Raw genomic sequence first — 24045 nt, 5'->3', positions numbered from 1 at the left:
AGTTCCTGCACCCCCTCCCCCCCCCCCAATGCCCTCTGTGTACCACCCCTCCTCTCTGGTTCTGGAGAAGTGCGCCCTTTCTTCGGCCCTCGCGAGACCACTCTCCCTCGTGTCTCTCAGGCTGGAGGCCTGCTACTACAACTCGGGCACTGGACACACAGCCTGTGCACCCCAAGGTCACTCTCCCTTTTTCGGTTTTCTTTCAGTAACCTGCTTTCCATCCCTGTTCTGCCCTCCTTGATCTATAAAAAAGAAGGAACTACCGTCGCCTCCCAAAGTTACACTCCCTTACTGCGTTTTACTGGGTAGCTTGTGTCGTTCTCCAGGAATCTCATTTTACTAATGCTCACTCACCAACATTTCGTTGGTTCCGTGCGTTGTCGGAACCAGGTCAGCCCTTTGAGGGCTTCCACTGGTGTCTGCACATTGGCTTGTGCAGATATTGTCAGTTCATGGATCCCTCATTGTACCTAACTGAAAGCTGTTGCCGTCCAGGCCCACTTGGACTATGTTACGATTTGCAATCTCTGTCTCCCCACTTACAGGGCACCTACATCCACTGCCCTATCTGCCCTCCAGCAATTTCCCCCTCTCCTCCTCCTCCTCCTCCTCAGTGTTCTTAATACCCGTCACCTGTTGTGGGGCAGTGCTTTTTCACCTATTCGTGTCTCCTCATTGTCCAGTTCTTTGCAGAAAATGGTGGTTCCCCTCCTCATTTCAGGGCACTTTCGTTGCTCTTGATCTTTCACTCACTTTCCCTCCGTTCTTTTTTCCTTACACTGGTCACCACTCTAGCGTCTGTGATAGTGACTGCATTTTATTTGCTGACCAGCTGACTGCAGCGGATTTGCCGGCGGATCTGCAGTCTATTGTATGCAATGCTCAAATGAATGTGGTTCGGGTTTTAAAGTTCTGTGAATTGTCCCACATTTTTAACAAGATTTTAGGGAGATATTTTTAATGTGTCAACAGGGTGGCTGGCTCACCCAAATTTTTTCGTAAGTGGTCAGCCAGTCTCATTTCCCTGTGCTGTTCTTTTAGCTATTTTGTGGTTTGTTTTCCCTCTTTTACTTTCTTGATTAGCTATCTTGCCTCCTCGTTGGTTTTAATGCATGCGAGAGTGCCTGTGCGATAGTCATTGTGTGATCGTTTCGTGTGTATGCTTGTACGACAGTTTTCGTTTGTTTCCATCGATGTCAGGGTGCTGATAACCTCGCCGTTGGGCGCCCATACGTTCCCAAACTACACACACACACACACACACACACACACACACACACACACACACACACACACACACACACCAATTCCCGATGATTCTCTTGTTCCCTTCCTGCCTCCTGATGATGAGGTAACCCCACTGGGCTTTCCACCATGTTGATCGACCTTAATATACCTCATAGGTCGGGTCGCCACCTTTTTTTTTTTTTGTCAGGTTGTAATGACGAAGTCGCCCGTGATCTGTCCAGTAAGATAATCAACATTGCCGTTTCTCACTTGACAGGCCCCGTTTCCTGTTGGCCTGTTCTGAGGTGGAGCTCGGCCATTGCCACCGCTATCAGCAATCGTCGTCGTTCCTCGCAACGTCTCATGCGGCACCTGTCCTCTGCCGGTCTTATTATGTTTAAATGTCTTCGCACTAAAGCCCGTTCCTTAATCAAACAGAGCAAGTGGGAGTGTTGGGAACACTTTGTCTCCTCTCTAGGTTCTTCTGACCCTTCATCACTCGTGTGTGCTACACACCACACCCTCCAAGATTGTCTGTGGCAGTCATAAATTCTGGGCCTTGCCCCTCCAGGTGGCCTGTGTACAGATCCATCGGTTTTCATTGAACACCCTTGACCCATTTTGCAATGGCATCGATGTCGGCCTGGTATCTAACTGCCTTCCTTCTCCTATAACTGGACTGAAGCTTTCCGCATTTGTTTTACTCTTGTCAAGCAGAATCCTACAGCGTACATTTTACTGAATGCGGGCTGCTTCTGGCTTCCTCTTCTTTCCACGATTCATCTCTTGGCCCCGATTCCATCCAGTACCAACTGCTTCAACACATCAGCCTTTTACAGTGCCAAAACCTCCTCCAGGTGTTGAACCATATTTTCAGAAGTTCCTGTCCCACCCGTCATTCAGAGTTTGGGTTGGCAACTTTTACTTGATGAAGGGAATAGAAATTAATTGTCCTATCACACTTCCCTGGGGCAGTCCTGATGATACCCTTGTCTCTGATAACACTCGCCATCGAGGACAACATACTGGGTTCTATTACTTAAGAAGTCTTTGAGCCACTCATGTATCTGGTAATATATTCCTATGCTCCTACCTGTGTTAACAGTCTACACTGGGGTGCTGTGCCAAGTGCTTTCCGGAAATTAGGAATATTGAATCTACCTGTTGGCCTCTATCCGCAATTTGTGGGGTATCGTGTAGGGAAAAGGAAAACTGAGGTTTACACGACCAATGCTTTCTAAATTGGTACTGATTTGGGGACAGAAGCTTTTCTGTATAGAGGTAATTTATTATATTCAAAGTTAGACTATTTTCAAGAATTGTGCAGCATTCTGATGTTAAGGCTGGGCCTGTAATTTTCTGGATGTGTTTTTTTACTTTATACAGGAGTCATACGCATTTTTTCTTGTCAGTTGTGACTTTGCACAAGGTGAGAGATTTGTGATAAATGTGAGTTAAGTAAGAGATAGGCACATACAAGACTGGGAGCGTCTCTCTCTCTCTCTCTCTCTCTCTCTCTCTCTCTCTCTCTCTCTCTCTCTCTCTCGCTCTCTCTCTCTCTGTGTGTGTGTGTGTGTGTGTGTGTGTGTGTGTGTGTGTGTGTGTGTGTGTGTGTCTTGCGCGCATGCACACTAGTATAACTTTAATGATCTTTCTTTTCATATTGCTTTACTCCCTGTTCATTCTGCCACCCAGTGACCACCAGACTTCAAGCCATGATCTGCTGCAAATATACCTTTATTTCATTCTTTAACATTTTTTTCAGGTTCTCGAAGACCCATCAGCTGTTTCGGAATGTGCCAACAAGATTAAGGAAGAGCCGAAAGAAAGGGGTGAACAGGATAGAGCAGAGGATGCTGTAAGTACTTCTGCTGTACCATGTACTATACTGCAAGGTAGACTACTAGGTTTTAGAAAAGTTGTACTAAAATAATTCGTCGTTCCTCCACAGCAGTAAAGAAGAACGAAAGAAAAAAAGAATGGCAAAAAATAAATGTCTGTTCTGTGCCACAGCTTCTAAAGTTGGTAAAGATTCTTGTTAGTAAAAAGCATTTATTGCAATTCAGAATCCCTGCAGAGCTGAAAGAAAATGAAAAATATTGTGTGTTAACCGCATGACCCACAGATTTTCTGAAAATCTGTTTGGAGGTTTGGAAAGCTCCACAAGTAGCTGAGATAACAGCAGTGCTCGTTGTACATTGGCTTTAATTTTTTTCATGACAGTTGCCTCTTGAGTGTACTCTTGTAGATATACTGAGATGACAAGTCATATGACTTCCTTTTGCCCGGTGTAGTGTAGCAGATTGATGCTGCATGGACTCGGTAAGCCATTGGGAGTCCCCTACAGAAATATTGAACCAGATGTTTCTATAGCTATCCATAATTGCGAAGGTGTTGCCAATTCAGGATATTGTGTGTGAACTGACGTCTCGATTATGTCCCATAAATGTTGGATGGTATTCATGTCGGGCAATGTGGGTGGCCAATCGTTCACTCGAATTGCCAAGAATGTTCTTCGAACCAGTCGTAAACAATTGTTGCCTGGTGACATGACATTGTTGTTTGGGAACATAAAGCCTGTGAATGGCTGCAACTGGTCTCCAAGTAGGCAACCATAACCATTTCCAGTCAATGTTCAGTTCAGTTGGACCAGATGGTCCAGTCCATTCCATGTAAACTTAGCCCACACGATTATGGAGCCACCACCGAGTCTGTTGACAATGTGAGCCCATATCTTCGTGGGCTCTGTGCCACACTCGAATCCTACCATCAGCTCTTCCCAACTGAAATCTAAACTCATCTGACTGAGCCACAACTTTACAATCATCTTAAGGTCCGGCCGCTACTGTCATGAGCCCACGGCAAGCACTGCAGGTAATGCTGAGCTGTTAGCAAAGGCACTCAAATTGATCATCAGCTGTCATAGCTTGTTATTGTTGTGGTCTTCAGTCCACAGACTGGTTTGATGCAGCTCTCCATGCTACTCTATCCTGTGCAAGCTTCTTCATCCCCCAGTACCTACTGCAACCTACATCCTTCTGAATCTGCTTAGTGTATTCATCTCTTAGCCTCCCTCTACGATTTTTACCCTCCACGCTGCCCTCCAATACTAAATTGGTGATCCCTTGATGCCTCAGACCATGTCCTACCAACCAGTCCTTTCTTCTAGTCAAGCTGTGCCATAAATTCCTCTTCTCCCCATTTCTGTTCAGTACCACCTCATTAGTTATATGATCCACCCATCTAATCTTCAGCATTCTTCTCTAGCACCACATTTCAAAAGCTTCTATTCTCTTCTTGTCTAAACTATTTATTGACCATGTTTCACTTCCATACATGGCTACACTCCACACAAATAATTTCAGAAACGACTTCCTGACACTTAAATCTATACTTGATGTTAACTTATTTCCCTTTTTCAGAAACGCTTTCCTTGCCATTGCCAGTCTACATTTTATATCCTCTCTACTTCGACCATCATCAGGAATTTTGCTCCTCAAATAGCAAAACTCATCTACTACTGTAAGTGTCTCATTTCCTAATCTAATTCCCTCAGCATCACCCGATTTAATTCGACTACATTCCATCATCCTCGTTTCGCTTTTGTTGATGTTCATCTTATATCCTCCTTTCATGACACTGTCCATTCTATTAAACTGCTCTTCCAAGTCATTGCTGTCTCTGACAGAATTATGATGCCATCGGCAAACCTCAAAGTTTGTATTTCTTCTCCGGAGATTTTAATTCCTTCTCCAAATTTTCTTTTGTTTCCTTTACTGCTTGCTCAATATACAGATTGAATAACATCGGGGACAGGCTACAACCCTGTCTCACTCCCTTCCCAACTGCTGCTTCCCTTTCATGCCCCTCGACTCTTATAACTGCCATCTGGTTTCTGTACAAATTGTAAATAGCCTTTCGCTCCCTGTATTTTACCCCTGTCACCTTTAGAATTTGAAAGAGAGTATTCCAATCAACATTGTCAAAACCTTTCTCTAAGTCTACAAATGCTATAAATGTAGGTTTACCTTTCCTTAATCTATCTTCTGAGATAAGTCGTAGGGTCATTATTGCCTCACGTGTTCCAACATTTCTACAGAATTCAAACTGATCTTCCCTGAGGTTGGCTTCTACCAGCTTTTCCATTCATCTGTAAAGAACTTGTGTTAGTATTTTGCAGTGCCTAATTTTGGCACACTGTCGTAAATGACACATTCGTGATACATCCCACATTGATTTCTGACATTATGTCAAACAGTGTTACTTGTCTGTTAGCACTCACAGCTCTGTGAAAACATCGCTGCTCTTGGACATTGAATTAAGGTCGTCGACCATTGCATTGTCCATGGTGAGTGGCAATGCCTGAAATTTGGTATTCTCGGCACACTCCTGATGCTGTGGAATCAGAATATTGAATTCCGTAACAATTTCTGAAATGGACTGGCCTATGTGTCTAACTCCAACTATCATTCTGCATTCAAAGTCTGTTAATTCCCATTGTGCGGCCATAACCACATCGGTAACATTTTCACATGAATTGTCTGAGTACAAAAGATAGCTTTGCGAATACACTGCCGTTTTATATCTGGTGTTCGCGATACTACCACCATCTGTACGTATGCTTATCACTACCCTGTTGCTTTCGTCATCTCGGCGTATAAGGGCTTTCCCAGAAGTACGTAATGAACAAAACACAAACATTTTGGGGAATAAACATCTTATTTCTCTACATAGCCCATTTTCAGTGCGGTACCCTTTTTCCAAATGTGTTCAATATCTCGGGACCCCATTTGTAATGAGAATTGTCGAGCACTGCAAAATAACCCTCAGCTGCAGGCTCCACCTCTTCAATTTTAGCAAATCTTTCACCACCAAGTTATTCCTTCAAGTTTGTAAACACAAAATAAACAGAAGAGGCTAAATGTTATGACTAGGGTGCATGAAAAGTAATTCAAACTTTAACTCATTGTTTTTACCCATCAAGATAATGTATGTGTCAACTGGTGCAGTGTCTTGACGAAAAGAAACTTTATTTTTTGCTAGATGTGGCCATTTTTGCTTCATTTCATCACTAAAATGCTGCAATAAGTTCACACATTACTCACAAGTGATTGCTTTTCCTTTTTTAAGATAATCCATTCAAATTATCCCATGCGAATCTCAAAAAAATGACTACCATGACCTTGTCTGTCTTCTTTGGAGCAGATTCTCCATTTTCAGTCCACTGTTTGGACTCTTCCTCTGTACCAGATGCGAAGTGATGAACCCACATTCATCAACAATTATAAATAGACTTAAAAATTTGGCTTTATTGCAGCAAAACATTGGCAAACACTTGACTGAGTTCGTGGTGATGCAGTTTTGTTCCATTGTGAGTAGATGTGGCACACAATTTGTGCACAGCTTTCTAATGTCCAAATTTTCAGCCAGTATGTGATGTACATACAGCACTGTTTGAAATGCCTATGATGTTTGGTAGTTTGTGCACTTTCAGTCGTGGCAGTTCTACCCAATTTCTGGTGTGGTCACCTCATTTGGTCTACGTCTACATCTACGTCCATACTCCGCAAGCCACCTGACTGTGTGTGGCGGAGGGTACTTTGAGTACCTCTATCGGTTCTCTCTTCTATTCCAGTCTCGTATTGTTCGTGCAAAGAAAGATTGTCGGCATGCCTCTGTGTGGGCTCTAATCTCTCTGATTTTATCCTCATGAACAATATATTGCTTGACTCATCGGTGAAGGTATGGTCTCGAAACTTCAACAAAAGCCCGTACAGAGCAAAGCCTTCCACTGGAGTTTATCTATCATCTCCGTAAAGCTTTCGTGATTACCACTGCACTGTTCGTCTTGGCAACTCGTGTGGCCTTGTGTAAACTCTGCCACCGAATATTTTACTGTAGTAAATGAAGGAGCAGATGCCCCCAGTAGAAAGTAGCTCAGCTTTAATATTAGTTAGACTAAGACCGTTCAAATGAAGGTAGTGTTATCACATAACAATGACAAGTTCATCCACTTTCACAAATTTTCTGAGAGCATTCGCTATTGAAGGCTGCCGCACAAATATTGAACAACGTAGCATTGTTAAACTTCAAACTTGAGCTTCGTAATGTTGGTACTTTCCACTGTAGTCATTTGTTTGAAACAATGACCACAAGTTGGGTACTTCTTGGACGGCCTTCATATTAATCAAGCAGTAATAGCAGATAACCAATGGATAGCTAATACAGTAGGGAACTGGCTGCCTTTTGTCACTGAAGCGACTTTTCTGTTAATTTCTTGATGTTTATTTGCACATATTCTAATTTTGTGGAAACTCTAGCAGATTAATGGCAGTTAATAAAAACATGTCCGTCTACTCCTTTGTGTAAACTGGAGAATCATGTACCTCACACCACCTTTCTGAAATGGCTGTAGAACGCATTGTGTCAATGTGTGTCTGGGGCAAAGTGACGTTTCATGTTTGCTTTGATTGACGTCATGAAATATGGTAGATCCTGTGTAGGGATCTACACTTAACTTTACAGTACTCACTGAAAATTAATTTCAAGACAGTGACAGGTATTGTGGCATGAAGTTTAGTGAACGTTCCTCAAAGCCTGGTAATGTTCTGCCTACCCCCCCCCCCCCCCCCCAATCCAAATATGAAACTTTGTTAGTTTATTAGAGTATTGTATTCCCAAATTACTTCATGAGATTACCAGTCTTCCTCGGTTGCTACTTCAATTCTGTTTATTTTACAGAAGTGATTACAAATTACTCATATTTTGCAATTGAAATCTTTGTTTCCTGCTCCCCCCCACCCCCAAAAAATGCATTTTCAGTGCACTGCAGAGAAAGTAAATGAAACTATTATTTGCTTCACTATAAATATAATGTGTAGACTTCTGCAGTAGCACTTTTGGTGACTTTAATATCCACCTTATTTAAAAGTAAATGATGCAGGCTATGAAGTTTTATGTCACAGAACAGTAATATATTCCCACTAATGCACAACTTAGCAAGGCGGGGTTGTACAGTTATGTGAATACTTGTATGACTGTGCCTAAACACGTCGGTTAAACATGTTTGATTAAAAACAGTACCGTATTTACTCAAATTTAAGCCACACTCGAATCTAAGCCGCACCTGAAATCTGAGACTCGAAATTCAAGGAGAGAGAAAAGTTTTAGGCCGCACCTCCAAATCGAAACAAAGTTGGTCCATTGTGATATGAGACACAATTTAGGTCGAATGAATGACGATACAGCTACAGTAGTTTGGTTCGAGTCGTAAGCTTGGCAGTTAAGATTTACCAGGTAGCCATTCCTCTGCGTCAGGCGCTCCGTCCGTATTTATACGGGTACCCTTTTTCACGTGCTTCGTCTGGTTTGAATTGATTGCTTATTGTGCTTTGATTTGATAAGTGCCGTTCTCTTTGTTATAGGTGTTTACATCACTCTAAGCTGAAAATGCATTACTGTACTGTGTCATGCATTGTTTGTCGCTTTCTCATTATGAGTGTTTACGAGCTGTCGCCACTCGCGGCATGGCTTGCTTTTGTGCGCGCTACCGCCGCTTAGAAAAAAAAAGGGAGGAATCGTCTCATTAGCAAAACAATGGCAAGAGATTGCTATTTGTTGTTACTTACACAGCTGCTTTCTTTGATAATGATCAACAAGAACAAAATAATAGACTGCGTATGATAGAAGATGTTCTGAACGAGAGTTTAGCGAAAATTTTTCTCAGTTTGAAAATCTTCGCAGACGGCTCTTTTGTACATTACATTCTGCACAGAAATTAGTCATCTTAGATTTAAAAATCTAATCAATTTCTGTGCTTCATTTCTGACTGTATCACTATTCGGCATAAGAATAATACGAATATAAACATGACATGAACGTATATTCTTCCGCGTGTCCTGTTGTCTCACTCTAGTTTCGTAGTTTATTAGGCAGACAGGATTTAAATGAGATAGCAGCAAACACGAAAGGATACATGGCAAAATGTTTATATTCATATTATTATTATGGTGGAGAGAGTACTGCATGTGATTCACAATTCATAAAAGTTCCTATTAGCAACCATCTCTTCTCACAGGTAGGAAAAAATTCAGAACGCAGAGTTGGCCATATTGGCAAACATCCTAAACAGTCTTGCCAATCAGATTTTTGTAGTGCATTGAAACGCTGCTACATTCGAAGATGAACTATAGGGAATTTGTATTTACTTTGTTGGATAATGTATGAAAATGCAGTGGTCGAAACTCAGGGTGGAGAAAAAATGCTAGTCTTCCACCTTTTTTTTTTTTTTTACTGACAGAGGTTTTGGTGCTAGTATTTATCTTTGTGCCTGTGACGACAGAAGTTAGTTGTGGTGGCACCTACCAACATTTTTCACAACTTCCGCTTTGCACTTGATTCTAAGCTGCAGGCGGTTTTTTGGATTACAAAAACCAGAAAAAAAGTGTGGCCTAGATTCGAGTAAATACGGTATTGTGAAAAGGATAGTTGCTACTCATCATATGGCGGTGATGCTGAGTCGCTGCTAGGCACAATAAAAAGGACTGTCGCATAGCTGCCAGAGACTGTGGTTGTGTGTGTGTGGTTGTGTGTGTGTGTGGTTGTGTGTGTGTGTGGTTGTGTGTGTGTGTGTGTGTGGTTGTGTGTGTGTGTGTGTGTGGTTGTGTGTGTGTGTGGTTGTGTGTGTGTGTGGTTGTGTGTGTGTGTGTGTGTGTGTGGTTGTGTGTGTGTGTGTGGTTGTGTGTGTGTGTGTGGTTGTGTGTGTGTGTGTGTGGTTGTGTGTGTGTGTGTGTGGTTGTGTGTGTGTGTGTGTGGTTGTGTGTGTGTGTGTGTGTGTGGTTGTGTGTGTGTGTGTGTGGTTGTGTGTGTGTGTGTGTGTGTGGTTGTGTGTGTGTGTGTGGTTGTGTGTGTGAGAGTGAGAGAGAGAGAGAGAGAGAGAGAGAGAGAGAGAGAGAGAGAGAGACAAGGACAAGGACAAGGCTCAACTGATGCCCTTGGAAGTGCACATCCCTCCTCACAACATGAGCCTGACCTGTTATTTCTGGCTGTCACCATGTCCTCATTTGTGATGGATGGTGACCCAGCAGCATGGTTCTCTCAAGCCCATTCGCCTCCGATTTGCATATCTGCTCAGTGTTTATGCAATGGAACTGAAATGGATACTACCGTTGCGTCCCAAAGTTATAATCCTTTACTGTGTTTTAGTTGGTAGCTTGTGTCGTTCTGCAGGAATCTCATTTTACTAATGCTCCGTCACCAACGCTTCATTGGCTCCGTGCTTTGTTGGAACCAGGTCAGCCCTTTGAAGGCTTCCAGTGGTGTCTGTACAGATATTGTCAGTACATGTATCCACCTTCGTACCCCATTGTAAGCAGTTGCCGTCCGGGTTCACTTGGACTCTGCAGTCGAGGTTTGCAATCTCTATCTCCCTCTGGCAGGCCACCTGCTGCCCTAACTGCCCTACTTCAGCAATTTCCTCTCCCTCCCTCCCATCCTTCTTCTTGGGGGATTTTAATGCCCATCACCCTTTGTTGAACAGAGCTTCTGTGTTTTGTTTTTTTTCGCGTCGGGGCTCCTTGTGACCAATTTCTTGCAAAAAAAAAAAAAAAATATCAGTGCCTTCTTAATGATGGTTCTTTACTCATTTAAGTGCTGCATACGGCACTTTTTTTTGCTGACTTTCCTTCCCTTGTTTTATCCTTACACTGGTTGCCACATGATGACCTCTGTGGTAGTGGCCCGTTGATTCTCTTGTTCCTTTTCTGCCTCCTGATGACCGGGTAACCCCACTGTGCTTTCAATCATGCTTGAATGGCCTCTGTATACCTTCCGAGTCACGTTATCATCTTTGTCAGGTTTTATTGATGACGTCGTCCATAATCTATCTGATTAGACAATCCGGGCTGCCGGCATTGCTGTTCCCCACTTGACCGGGCCCATTCACCATTGCCAGTTCTGTGGTGGAACACCACCATTGCCACCGCTATCCGCAATCGTCGTCATGCCTTGCAACGTCTCGTGCGGCACCTGTCCTCTGCCGGTCTTATTATGTTTAAATGTCTTCACACTAAAGCCCGTCCCTTAATCAAACAGAGCAAGTGGGTGTGTTGGGAACACTTTGTCTCTTCTCTAGGTTGTTCTGTCCCTTCATCACTCGTGTGTGCTACACACCACACCCTCCAAGGTTGTCTGTGGCAGTCATAAATTCCGTGCCTTGCCATTCCTGGTCACCTGTGTACAGATCCATCAGTTTTCGTGGAACACCCTTGACCCATTTTGCAATGGCATCGATGTCGGCCTGGTATCCAGCTGCCTTCCGGACTGAAGCTTTCTGCATTTGTTTTACCTCTTTTCAAGCAGAATCCTCCAGCGTACACTTTTTTTTTGAATGCGAGCTGCTTCTGGTTTCCTCTTCTTTCCACGATTCAGCTCCTGGCCCTGAATCCATCCGTAACCAATTGCTTCAACACCTCAGCCCTTTGCAGTGCCAAAACCACCTCCAGGTGTTGAACCATATTTGGCTCCAATGCGTCTTCCCCTCTCAGTGGAGAGACACTGTTCTGGTTCCAGTCCATAAGCCTGACGAGGATCCGCTGTCCCTTGATTGTGACCGACCACTCCGTCCCTGACCAATGCTCCCTGCAATTTACTAGAACAGATGGCGGCTCACCGGCTCAGTCGTGACTTCGAATCTCGGGATCTTTTGTCTCGTTACCGGTGTGGCTTTCATCAGGGATGGTCTCCAATCGATCATCTGCTTCAATTGGAAACCACAGTTCGGCAGGCCTTTTCCCAGCCCCCATCATCTTGTCACAATTTTTTTTAATCATAATAAGATCTATTACAAAGCTTGCCGCCATCATATCCACGAGTGGGGCCCTCTTTTGATTTTTATTCAGAAGCTCCCGTCACACATGTCATTCAGAGTTGGGGTTGGCAACTATTTCTATATAAAGGGAATAGAAAATAATAGTTGTCCTATCACACTTCCCAGGGGCAGTCCTGCCGATACTCTTGTCTCTGAGAACACTCGCCATCGAGGACAACATACTGGGTTCTATGACTTCAGAAGTCTTTGAGGCACTCACAAATCTGGTAATATATTCCTATGCTCCTACCTGTGTTAACAGTCTGCACTGGGGTGCTGTGCCAAGTGCTTTCCGGAAATTAGGAATATTGAATCTACCTGTTGACCTCTATCCGCAATTTGTGGGGTATCGTGTAGGGAAAAGGAAAACTGAGGTTTACAAGTGCAATGCTTTCTAAATCCGTACTGATTTGGGGACAGAAGCTTTTCTGTATCGAGGAAATTTATTATATTCGAAGTTAGACTATTTTCAAGAATTGTGCATCTTACTAACATTAAGGCTGGGTCTGTAATTTTCTGGATCTGCTTTTTCACTTTTCATCTATACAGGAGTCAAATGCATTTCTTTTCTTGTCAGTTGTGACTTTGCACAGGGTGAGAGACTTGTGATAAATGCAAATTAAGTAAGGGATAGGCACATACAAGACTGGGAGCATGTTTCTCTCTCTCTCTCTCTCTCTCTCTCTCTCTCTCTCTCTCTCTCTGTGTGTGTGTGTGTGTGTGTGTGTGTGTGTGTGTGTGTGTGTGTGTGTGTGTGTGTCAAAGTGATGTTGTGCAGCGTCGTGACGTGTCCGGTGCTCCGTCAAAGAAGAAGCTGCGTTATGTTGCATACCTTTGGTTTGTTGACTACTACTGGTAGCATTTTCATAGTCTGCTCTTCGGAATCCCAGAGCGGTACGCAGGTTGTACGCCATCCTGAAATGTCCAACACATAATACAACCGTGCCAATGCCTGGGTCAGGGATTTTCACCTGCCTCGAGATGACTGGGTGTTTGTGTTGTCCTCATCATTTCATCATCATCCAGGAAAGTGGCGAAATTGGACTGAGCAAAGATTGGGTAATTGTACGGGCGCTGATAACCACGCAGTTGAGCGCCCCACAAACCAAACATCATCATCATCTTGTGCCAATGCCTGCCACCCATAATGTAAGCAATATTCATACTGACAAGCACACTGATATAACAGTTCACACTGATATAACTTTAATGATCTTATTTCTTTTCATCTTGTTTTACCCCCTGTTCATTCTGCCACCCAGTGACCACCAGACTTCAAGCTGAGAGATGTTGCAAATATACCTCTATTTCACCCTTTTTTCAGGTTCTCGGAGACCCATCAGCTGTTTTGGAATGTGCCAGCAAGATTAAGGAAGAGCTGAAAGAAAAGGGTGAACAGGATAGAGCAGAGGCTACTGTAAGTACTTCTGCTGTACCATGTACTATACTGCAAGGTAGACCACTAGGTTTTAGAAAAGTCGTGCTAAAATGATTCTTCGTTCCTCCACAGCAGTAAAGAAGAAAGAAAGAAAAAAAAGAAGGGCAAATAGTAAATGTCTGTTCTGTGCCACAGCTTCTAAATTTGGTAAATTTCTTTTTGGAATATTCTCATCAGTAAAAAGCATTTATTGCATTTCAGAATCCCTGCAGAGTGGAAAGAAAATGAAAAATATTGCTTGTTAACCACATGATCCTCAGATTTTTTGGAAATCTGTTTGGAGGTTTGAAAGCTCCACAAGTAGCAGAGATGACAGCAGTGCTCGTTGTACATTGGCTTTAATTTTTTTCATGACAGTTGCCTCTCAAGTGTACTCTTGTAAATATACTGAGGTGATAAGTCATGAGACCTCCTTTTGCGCAGTGTAGTGCAACAGTTCGATGTGGCATGGACTTGATAAGCGATTGGAAGTCCCCTACAGAAATATTGAACCACAATGTTTCTATAGCTATCCATAATTGCGAAGGTGTTGCCGATTCAGGATATTGTGTGTGAACTGACGTCTCGATTATGTCCCATAAATGTTGGATGGTATTCATGTAGGGCAATGTGGGTGGCCAATCGTTCACTCGAATTGTCAAGAATGTTCTTCGAACCAGTCGTGAACAATTGTTGCCTGGTGACATGACATTGTTGTTTGGGAACATAAAGCCCGTGAATGGCTGCAACTGGTCTCCAAGTAGGCAACCATAACCATTTTCAGTCAATGTTCAATTCAGTTGGACCGGATGGTCCAGTCCATTCCATGTAAACTTAGCCCACACGATTATGGAGCCACCACTGAGTCTGTTGACAATGTGAGTCCATAGCTTCGTGGGCTCTGTGCACACTTGAATCCTACCGTCAGCTCTTCCCAACTGAAATTGGAGCTCAACTGACCGAGCCTCAGCTTTACAATCACCTTAAGGTCCGACCGCTACTGTCATGAGCCCACGACAAGCACTGCAGGTAATGCTGAGCTGTAAGCAAAGGCTCTCACATTGGTCATCAGCTGTCATAGCTAGTTATTGTTGTGGTCTTCAGTCCACAGACTGGTTTGATGCAGCTCTCCATGCTACTCTATCCTGTGCAAGCTTCTTCATCTCCCAGTACCTACTGCAGCCTACATCCTTCTGAATCTGCTTAGTGTATTCATCTCTTAGCCTCCCTCTACGATTTTTACCCTCCACGCTGCCCTCCAATACTAAATTGGTGATCCCTTGATGCCTCAGACCATGTCCTACCAACCAGTCCTTTCTTCTTGTCAAGCTGTGCCATAAATTCCTCTTCTCCCCATTTCTGTTCAGTACCACTTCATTAGTTATATGATCCACCCATCTAATCTTCAGCATTCTTCTGTAGCACCACATTTCAAAAGCTTCTATTCTCTTCTTGTCTAAACTATTTATCGACCATGTTTCACTTCCATACATGGCTACACTCCACACAGATACTTTCAGAAACGACTTCCTGACACTTAAATCTATACTTGATGTTAACTTATTTCCCTTCTTCAGAAACGCTTTCCTTTCCATTGCCGGTATACATTTTATATCCTATCTACTTCGACCATCATCAGGTATTTTGCTCCTCAAATAGCAAAACACATTTACTACTTCAAGTGTCTCATTTCCTAATCTAATTCCCTCAGCATCACCCGACTTAATTCGACTACATTCCATCATCCTCGTTTTGCTTTTGTTGATGTTCATCTTATATACTCCTCTCAAGACACTGTCCATTCCATTCAACTGCTCTTCCAAGTCCTTTGCTGTCTCCGACAGAATTACAATGTCATCGGCGAACCTCAAAGTTTTTATTTCTTCTCCATGGATTTTAATACCTACTCCGAACTTTTCCTTTGTTTCCTTTACTGCTTGCTCAATATACAGATTGAATAACATCGGGGAGAGGCTACAACCCTGTCTCATTCCCTTCCCAACCGCTGCTTCCCTTTCATGTCCCTCGACTCTTATAACTGCCATCTGGTTTCTGTACAAATTGTAAATAGCCTTTCGCTCCCTGTATTTTACCCCTGTCACCTTTAGAATTTGAAAGAGAGTATTCCAGTCAACATTGTCATAAGCTTTCTCTAAGTCTACAAATGCTATAAATGTAGGTTTACCTTTCCTTAATCTATCTTCTGAGATAAGTCGTAGGGTCATTATTGCCTCACGTGTTCCAACATTTCTACAGAATTCAAATTGATCTTCCCTGAGGTTGGCTTCTACCAGCTTTTCCATTCATCTGTAAAGAACTTGTGTTAGTATTTTGCAGTGCCTAATTTTGGCACACTGTCATAAATGACACATTCGTGATACATCCCACATTGATTTCTGACATTATGTCAAACAGTGTTACTTGTCTGTTAGCACTGACAACTCTGTGCAAACACTGCTGCTCTTGGTCATTAAATTAAGGCCGTCAACCATTGCATTGTCCACGGTGAGAGACAATGCCTGAAACTTGGTATTCTCGGCACACCCCTGATGCTGTGGAATCAGAATATTGAATTCTGTAACAATTTCTGAAATGGAATGGCCTGTGTGTCTGACTCCAACTATCATTCTGCATTCAAAGTATGTTAATTCCCATTGTGAAGCCATAACCACATTGGAAACATTTTCACGTGAATTGTCTGAGTGCAAAAGACACTGCAGTTTTATATCTAGTGTTCGCAACACTACCACCATCTGTACGTATGCTTATCACTACCCCATGGCTTTCATCATCTCAGTGTATAAGGGCTTCCCAGAAGTACTTGACAAACAAAACACAAACATTTTGGGGAAAAAACACCTTATTTCTCTACATAGCCCATTTTCAGTGTGGTACCCTTTTTCCAAATCTGTTCAATATCTCAGGACCCCATTTATAGTGAGAATTGTCGAGCACTGCAAAATAACCTTCAGCTGCAGGCTCCACCTCTTCAATTTTAGCAAATTTTTCACCACCACGTCATTCCATCAAGTTTGTAAACACAAAATAAACAGAAGAGGCTAAATGTTATGACTAGGGTGCATGAGGAAGTAATTCAAACTTTAACTCATTGTTTTTATCCATCAAGATAATGTATGTGTCAACTGGTGCAGTGTCTTGACGAAAAGAAACTTTATTTTTTGCTAGATGTGGCCATTTTTGCTTCATTTCATCACTAAAATGCTGCAATAACTTCACACATTACTCACAAGTAATTGCTTTTACTTTTTTAAGATAATCAATTCAAATTATCCTATAGGAATCTCAAAAAAATGACTACATGAACTTACCTGCTGACGGAACTGCTTGTCTTCTTTGGAGTTGATTCTCCATTTTCAGTCCACTGTTTTGAGTCTTCCTATGTACCAGATGCAAAGTGATGAACCCACATTCATAATCAATTATGAATAGACATAAAGATTTGGCTTTATTGCAGCAAAACATTGCCAAACACTCGACTGAGTTCGTGGTGATGCAGTTTTGTTCCATTGTGAGTAGACGTGGCACACAATTTGTGCACAGATTTCTAAAGTCCAAATTTTCAGTCAGTATGTGATGTACATACAGCAGTTTTTGAAATGCATATGATATTTGGTAGTTTGTGCAATTTCATTTGTGGCTGTTCTACCCAATTTCTGGTGTGGTCACCTCATTTGGTCTACATCTACATCCATACTCTGCAAGCCACCTGACGGTGTGTGGCGGAGGGTACTTGAGTTCTCCCTTCTATTCCAGTCTCATATTGTTCGTGGAAAGAAAGATTGTCGGTATGTCTCTGTGTGGGCTCTAATCTCTCTGATTTTATCCTCATGACCAATATACTGCTTGACTCCTCGGTGAAGGTATGGTCTCGAAACTTCAACAAAAGCCCGTACCGAGATACTGAGCATCTCTCCTGCAAAGTATTCCACTGGAGTTTATCTATCATCTCCATAACACTTTCACGATTACCACTGCACTGTTCGTCTTGGCAACTCGTGTGGCCTTGTGTAAACTCTGCCACCGAATATTTTACTGTAGTAAATGAAGGAGCAGATGCCGCCAGTAGAAAATAGCTCAGCTTTAATATTAGTTAGACTAAGACCTTTCAAATGAAGGTAGTGTTATCTCATAACAATGACAAGTTCATCCACTTTCCCAAATTTTCTGAGAGGATTCACTATTGAAGGCTGCCGCACAAATATTGAACAACAGAGCATTGTTAAACTTCAAACTTGAGCTTTATAATGTTGGTAGTTTCCACTGTATTCATTTGTTTAAAACAACGACCGCTATCTATATGGCTGGTTGGGTACTTCGTGGACGGCTCTCATGTTAATCAAGGAATAATAGCAGATAAAAAACGGATAGCTAATACAATAGGGAAACTGGCTGCATTTTGTCGCTGTAGCGACTTTCCTGCTAATTTCTTGATGTTTATTTGTACTTATACTAAGTTTGTGGAAACTCTAGCAGATTAATGGCAAAAAACATGTTCATTTACTCCCTTGTGTAAACTGGAGAATCATGTACCTCACACCACCTTTCTGAAGTGACTGTAGAACACATTGTGTGAATGTGTGTCTGGGGCAATGTGACCTTTCGTGTTTGCTTTGATAGGCGTCATCAAATATGGTAGATCCTGTTTGGGAATCTACACTTAACTTAACAGTACCCATTGGAAATTAATTTCAAGACAGTGACAGGTATTTTGGCATGAACTTCAGTGAACGTGCCTGAAAGCCTGGTAGTGTGCAGCCTTCCCCCTCCCCCCACCTAACACCTCCCCTTCCCCCCCCCCCCCCCCAATCCAAATATGAAACTTTGTTAGTTTATTAGAGTTGTATTCCCAATATTACTTCAAGAGATTACCAGTCTTCCTCGGTTGCTACTTCAATTCTGTTTATTTTACAGAAGTGATTACAAATTACTCAAATTTTGCAATTGAAAGCTTTGTTTCCTGCCAAAAAAAAAAAAAATAATAATAATAATAATTTAAGGCATTTTCAGTGCATTGCAGAGGAAGTAAATGAAACTATTATTTGCTTCACTACAAATATAATGTGTAGACTTCTGTAGTAGCACTTTTAGGTGACTTTAATATCCACCTTATTTAAAAGTAAATGCTGTCACAGAACAGCAATATATTCCCACTAATGAACAACTTAGCAAGATGGGGTTGTACAGTTCAGTGAATACTTGTATAACTGTGCCTAAACATGTAGGTTAAACATGTTTGGATTAAAAACAGTATTATGAAAAGGATAGTTGCTACTCATCATATGGCGGTGATGCTGAGTCGCTGCTAGGCACAATAAAAAGGATTGTCTCATAGCTGCCAGAGACTGTGTGTGTGTGTGTGTGTGTGTGTGTGTGTGTGGGGCGGGGGGGGGGGGGGGGGGGGGGGGGGGGGGGGGAGAGAGAGAGAGAGAGAGAGAGAGAGAGAGAGAGAGAGAGAGAAGGCTCAACTGATGCCCATGGAAGGGCATGTCCCTCTTCACAACATGGGCCTGACCTCTTATTTATGGCTGTCACCATGTCCTCATTTGTGATGGATGGTGGCCCAGCAGCATGGTTCTCTCAAGCCCATTCGCCTCCCATTTGGATATCTGCTCCGTGTTTATGCAATGGAACTGAAATGGATACTACCGTTGCATCCCAAAGTTATAATCCCTTACTGTGTTTTAGTTGGTAGCTTGTGTCGTTCTGCAGGAATCTCATTTTACTAATGCTCCGTCACCAACGCTTCATTGGCTCCGTGCTTTGTTGGAACCAGGTCAGCCCTTTGAAGGCTTCCAGTGGTGTCTGTACAGATATTGTCAGTACATGTATCCACCTTCGTACCCCATTAGAAGCAGTTGCCGTCCGGGTCCACTTGGACTCTGCAGTCGAGGTTTGCAATCTCTATTTCCCTCTGGCTGGCCACCTACACCTGCTGCCCTAACTGTCCTACTTCAGTAATTCTCTCTCCCTCCCTCCCTCCCTCCCATCCTTCTTCTTGGGGGTTTTAGTGCTCATTGCCCTTTGTTGAAGAACAGAACAGTGCTTCAGTGTCGTCGTCCCCCCCCTCCCCTCCCCTCCCCCTCCCCTCCCTCCCCAAGTCGGGGCTCCTCATGACCAATTACTTAAAAAAAAATCAATGCCTTCTTAATGATGGTTCTTTACTCATTTTAGAGCTGCATACGGCACTTTCTTTGCCACTGATCTTCAGTTTACTTTCCTTCCCTTCCCCTTTCCTTGCACTGGTTGCCACATGATGACCCCTGTGGTAGTGGTCTGTTGATTCTCTTGTTCCCTTTCTGCCTCCTGATGACCGGGTAACCCCACAGGGCGTTCATTCATGCTTGATTGGCCTCTGTATACCTTCAGAGTCATGTTATCATCATCTTTGTCAGGTATTATTGATGACGTCGTCCATAATCTATCTGATAAGGCAATCCGGGCTACTGGCTTTGCTGTTCCCCACTTGACTGTGCCCATTCACTGTTGCCAGTTCTGGGGTGGAACAACGCCATTGCCACCACTATCTTCAATTGTCGCGCCTTGCAGCATCTCGAGCGGTACCTGTCCTCTGCCGGTCTAATTGCGTTTAAATGTCTTCAGACTGAAGCCCGTTAATTAATCAAACAGAGCAAGCAGATGTGTTGGGAATGCTTTGTCTCCTCTCTTCGTTCTTCTGTCCCGTCATCACGGATGTGGGCTACACTCCACATCTCCCAAGGCAGGCATTGATTTGGACCTTGCCCTCCCATATGGCCTACGTACATATCCATTAGTTCTTGCAGAACACTCTGTGATCCATTTTGCGATGGCATCGACATCAACCTAGTATCCAACTGCCTTCCTCCTTCAAAAACAGCGGGCTGAAGCTTTCCACACATGTTTGGTACCTTGTCAAGTGGAATCCTACAATGCATACTATACTGAATGTAAGCTTATTCTGGTCCCTTCTTCTTCAGGCTTCTTCTGGTCCCCTCTTCTTCTCATGATTCAGCTCCTGGGCCTGATCCCATCCATAACCAATTGCTTCAACAGTGCCGAAATCTTCTGCAGGTGCTTACCTTATTTACTCGAATCTAAGCCGCACTTCTTTCCGGTTTTTGTAATCCAAAAAACCACCTGCTGCTTAGAAAAGAGTACAAAGTAAGCGGGAGTTCTGAAAAATGTTGGTAGGAACCGCCACAACTAACTTCTGCCGTCGAATATATGTAGCTCTACACAGGCATGCTTTGCAGACACAAAGATAAATACTGGCGCCAAAACCTCTGCGTCAATAAATAAATTTAAAAAAAAAGGAGAAGATGAGCTTTTTTTCTCCGCCCAGAGTTTTGAAAACTGCATTTTCATACATTATCCAATGAAGAAATTACATATTGTGCGTCTTCGAATGTAGCAGCCTTTCAAATATTCGCAGCAACGATAATAAATTTCTTTACATAAAAATACCAACAATGTACAAGGCTTTACGATTGTTGCACGAGTTGATACGCTGGGGCTCATTAAGATTTCACGTAGTGGCACCTGTTCCTTTGTGGAAGTTTGTGAAGTGCTTGTTGGTGTTAGTGAACCATAATGAAGCACTTTCATTATAGTGCCAAATTCAGTTTGCGGAACAAAGTTCTACCGTATTTACTCGAATCTAAACCGCACTCGAATCTAAGCCGCACCTGAAAAATGAGACTCGAAATCAAGGAAAAAAAAATTTCTCGAATCTAAGCCGCACCCAAAATTTGAGACTCGAAATTCAAGGGGAGAGAAAAGTTTTAGACCACACCTCCACATCGAAACAAAGTTGCTCCATTGTAATAGGAGACAAAATTTGGGTCGAATGAATGACGATACAGCTACAGTAGTTTGGTTCGAGTCGTAAGCTTAGCAGTTAAGCTTTACCAGGTAACCATTGCTATGCGTCAGGCGCTTCGTCCGTATTTACACGGGTACCCTTCCTTTTTCACATGCTTCGTCTGGTTTGAATTGATTGCTTATTTTTCTTTGATCTGATAACCACCGTTCTCTTTGTTATAGGTGTTTACGTCACTCTAAGCTGAAAATGCATTACTGTACTGTGTCATGCACTGTTTGTCGCATTCTGATAGTGAGTGTTTACGGCCTGTTGCCGCTTGCGGCATGACTTGTTTTTGTGCGCGCTACCGCCGCTTAAAAAAAAAAAAGGAATCGTGTCATTAGCGAAACAATGGCAAGAAACTGCTATTTTGTTGTTACTTACATTGCTGCTTTCTTTGATACTGATCAACAAGAACCAAATAATATACTGCGTATGATAGAATTCTGAACGAGAGTTGAGCGAAAATTTTTCTCCGTTTGAAAATCATTGCAGTCGCCTCTTTAGTACATAACATTCTGCACAGAAATTAGAGCCATCTTAGATTTAAAAATGTAGTCAATTTCCTTGCTTCATTTCTGACTGTATCGCTATTAGGCATAAGAATAATACGAATATAAACATGACATGATATGTATATTCTTCCGCGTTTGCTGTTGTCTCACTCTAGTTTCGTAGTTTGTTAGGCAGGCATGATTTAAATGAGACAGCAGCAAACACAAAACAATACATGGCAAAATGTTTATATCCGTATTATTCTTATGGTGAAGAGAATACTGCGTGTGATTCACAGTTCATAAAAGTTCCTATTAGCAACCATCTCTTCTCACAGGTAGGAAAAAATTCAGAACGTAGAGTTGGCCCTACTGACAAACATCGCAAACAGTCTTGCCAGTCGGACTTTTGTAGTACATTGAAAAGCTGCTACATTCGAAGATGAACAATGCGGAATTTGTATTTACTTCGTTGGACAATGTATGAAAATGCAGTGGTCGAAATTTGGGGCGGAGAAAAAAAAGCTCGTCTTCCGCCTTTTTTTTTTTTAATTTATTTACTGATGCAGAGGTTTTGGCACCAGTATTTATCTTTGTGCCTGCAAAGCATGCTTGTGTAGCGCTACATACATTCGTCGGCAAAAGTTAGTTGTGGTGGCACCCACCAACATTTTTCAGAACTTCCGCTTGCTTTGCACTCGATTCTAAGTCGCAGTCGGTTTTTGGATTACAAAAAACCGGAAAAAAGTGCGGCTTAGATTCGAGTAAATACGGTAATCTTGCTGCAGGTCTGCGATACTGGATTGATGAGAGAAATGTCAGGCGATGGTGGCTGCAGAGAGACAAATTATTTGAATGTTCAAGTAGCAGGAAAGCATTTAGTGGGCCAATGTGTGGCCGATATCATACACTAGAAGTGATTTTAAATGAATTTGTTAAGGAACAGCGTCAGAAATTCCTGCCTGTGACTGCCGAAATTTTAAAAATTAAGGTGCATGAAACTGCTAGAGAGCAAAAAATCAAAAATTTTAAGGCTAGCTGCAGCTGGATTGCGGCGGTAGCACGCACAAAAGGAAGCCATGCCGTGAGCGGCGACAGGTCATAAACACTAATTATCTGAATGTGACAAACAGTGCATCACATAGTACAGTAATGAATTTTCAGCTTAGAGTGACGTAAACACATATAACAAAGAGAATGGCACTTATCAGATCAAAGCAAAGTAAGCGATTGATTTGAACCAGACGAAGCACGTGAAAAAGGAAGGGTACCCGTATAAATACGGACGGAGTGCCTGACGCAGAGCAATGGCTACCTGGTAAAGCTTAACTGCTAAGCTTACAACTCGAACCAAACTACTGTAGCTGTATCTTCATCCATTCATCCTAAATTGTGTCTCATGTTACAATGGACCAACTTTGTTTCGATTTGAAGTTGCAGTCTAAAATTTTTCTCTCCCCTTGAATTTTGAGTCTCAAATTTCAGGTGAGGCTTAGATTCGTGAAAATTTTTTTCCTTGATTTAGAGTCTCATTTTTCAGGTGCAGCTTAGATTAAAGTGCTGCTTAGATTCAATTAAACGGTAACTGTATTTGGCTCCAAGGCATTTTCCCCTCTCAGTAAAGAGACACTGTTGTGGGTCTAGTCCGTAAGCCCGACAAGGATCTGCCGTCCCTTATTAGTTTCCGGCCAGTCAGTCTGACCAGTGTCTCCTCCAAGTTACTAGAATGGATGGTGGCCAATTTGCTCAGTTGGGTCCTCTAATCTCGTCACATTTTTATCTCATTACTGGTGTGGCTTTCAGGAGGGACGATCTCTGATCGATCATCTGCATTAATTGAAAACTGCAGTTCAGCAGGCCTTTTTACCAGTGCTGTCCTCTTGTTGTGGTTTTCTTCTATCATAAAAGGCTACGACACAGCTCGGCGCCATCACATCCTCCTCAGGCTTCATGAGTAGGAGTATGTAAGGCCCCGTACTGATTTTTTATTCCCAAGTTCGTGTCTCACCGGTCATTCAGAATTCCTGTTTGCGACTTTTCTGGCAAAGGAAGTAGAAAATAATAGTCATACGACACTACGTTCTTGTTACATGAAGTGCAAAAGTTTACATATCTGGACATCTAAACTAGGTTGTGAGTCACTGCACCACTTTGAAACCTTGTGAAGATCTGACAGAAT

At 42.6% G+C, this 24045-nt stretch overlaps 1 protein-coding gene across 3 annotated transcripts in view; it reads left to right on the top strand.

Moving 5' to 3' along the window:
- The window catches only part of LOC126108555 (uncharacterized), a 210108-nt gene that overhangs the window by 15965 nt on the left and 170098 nt on the right, over positions 1 to 24045 (top strand). For all 3 annotated transcript variants that reach the window (XM_049913843.1, XM_049913841.1, XM_049913842.1), the window contains exons 3-4: positions 2993 to 3085; positions 13419 to 13511. In XM_049913843.1, coding sequence (XP_049769800.1) covers positions 2993 to 3085; positions 13419 to 13511 — 186 coding nt within the window. The remainder of the gene's footprint in view (positions 1 to 2992; positions 3086 to 13418; positions 13512 to 24045) is intronic.

The sequence above is a fragment of the Schistocerca cancellata genome, chromosome 11 (assembly GCF_023864275.1).
Source record: "Schistocerca cancellata isolate TAMUIC-IGC-003103 chromosome 11, iqSchCanc2.1, whole genome shotgun sequence".
NCBI lineage: Eukaryota > Metazoa > Arthropoda > Insecta > Orthoptera > Acrididae > Schistocerca > Schistocerca cancellata.
Note: the sequence above shows the minus strand (reverse complement) of the source record. Positions and strands in the feature narration are given on the sequence as shown.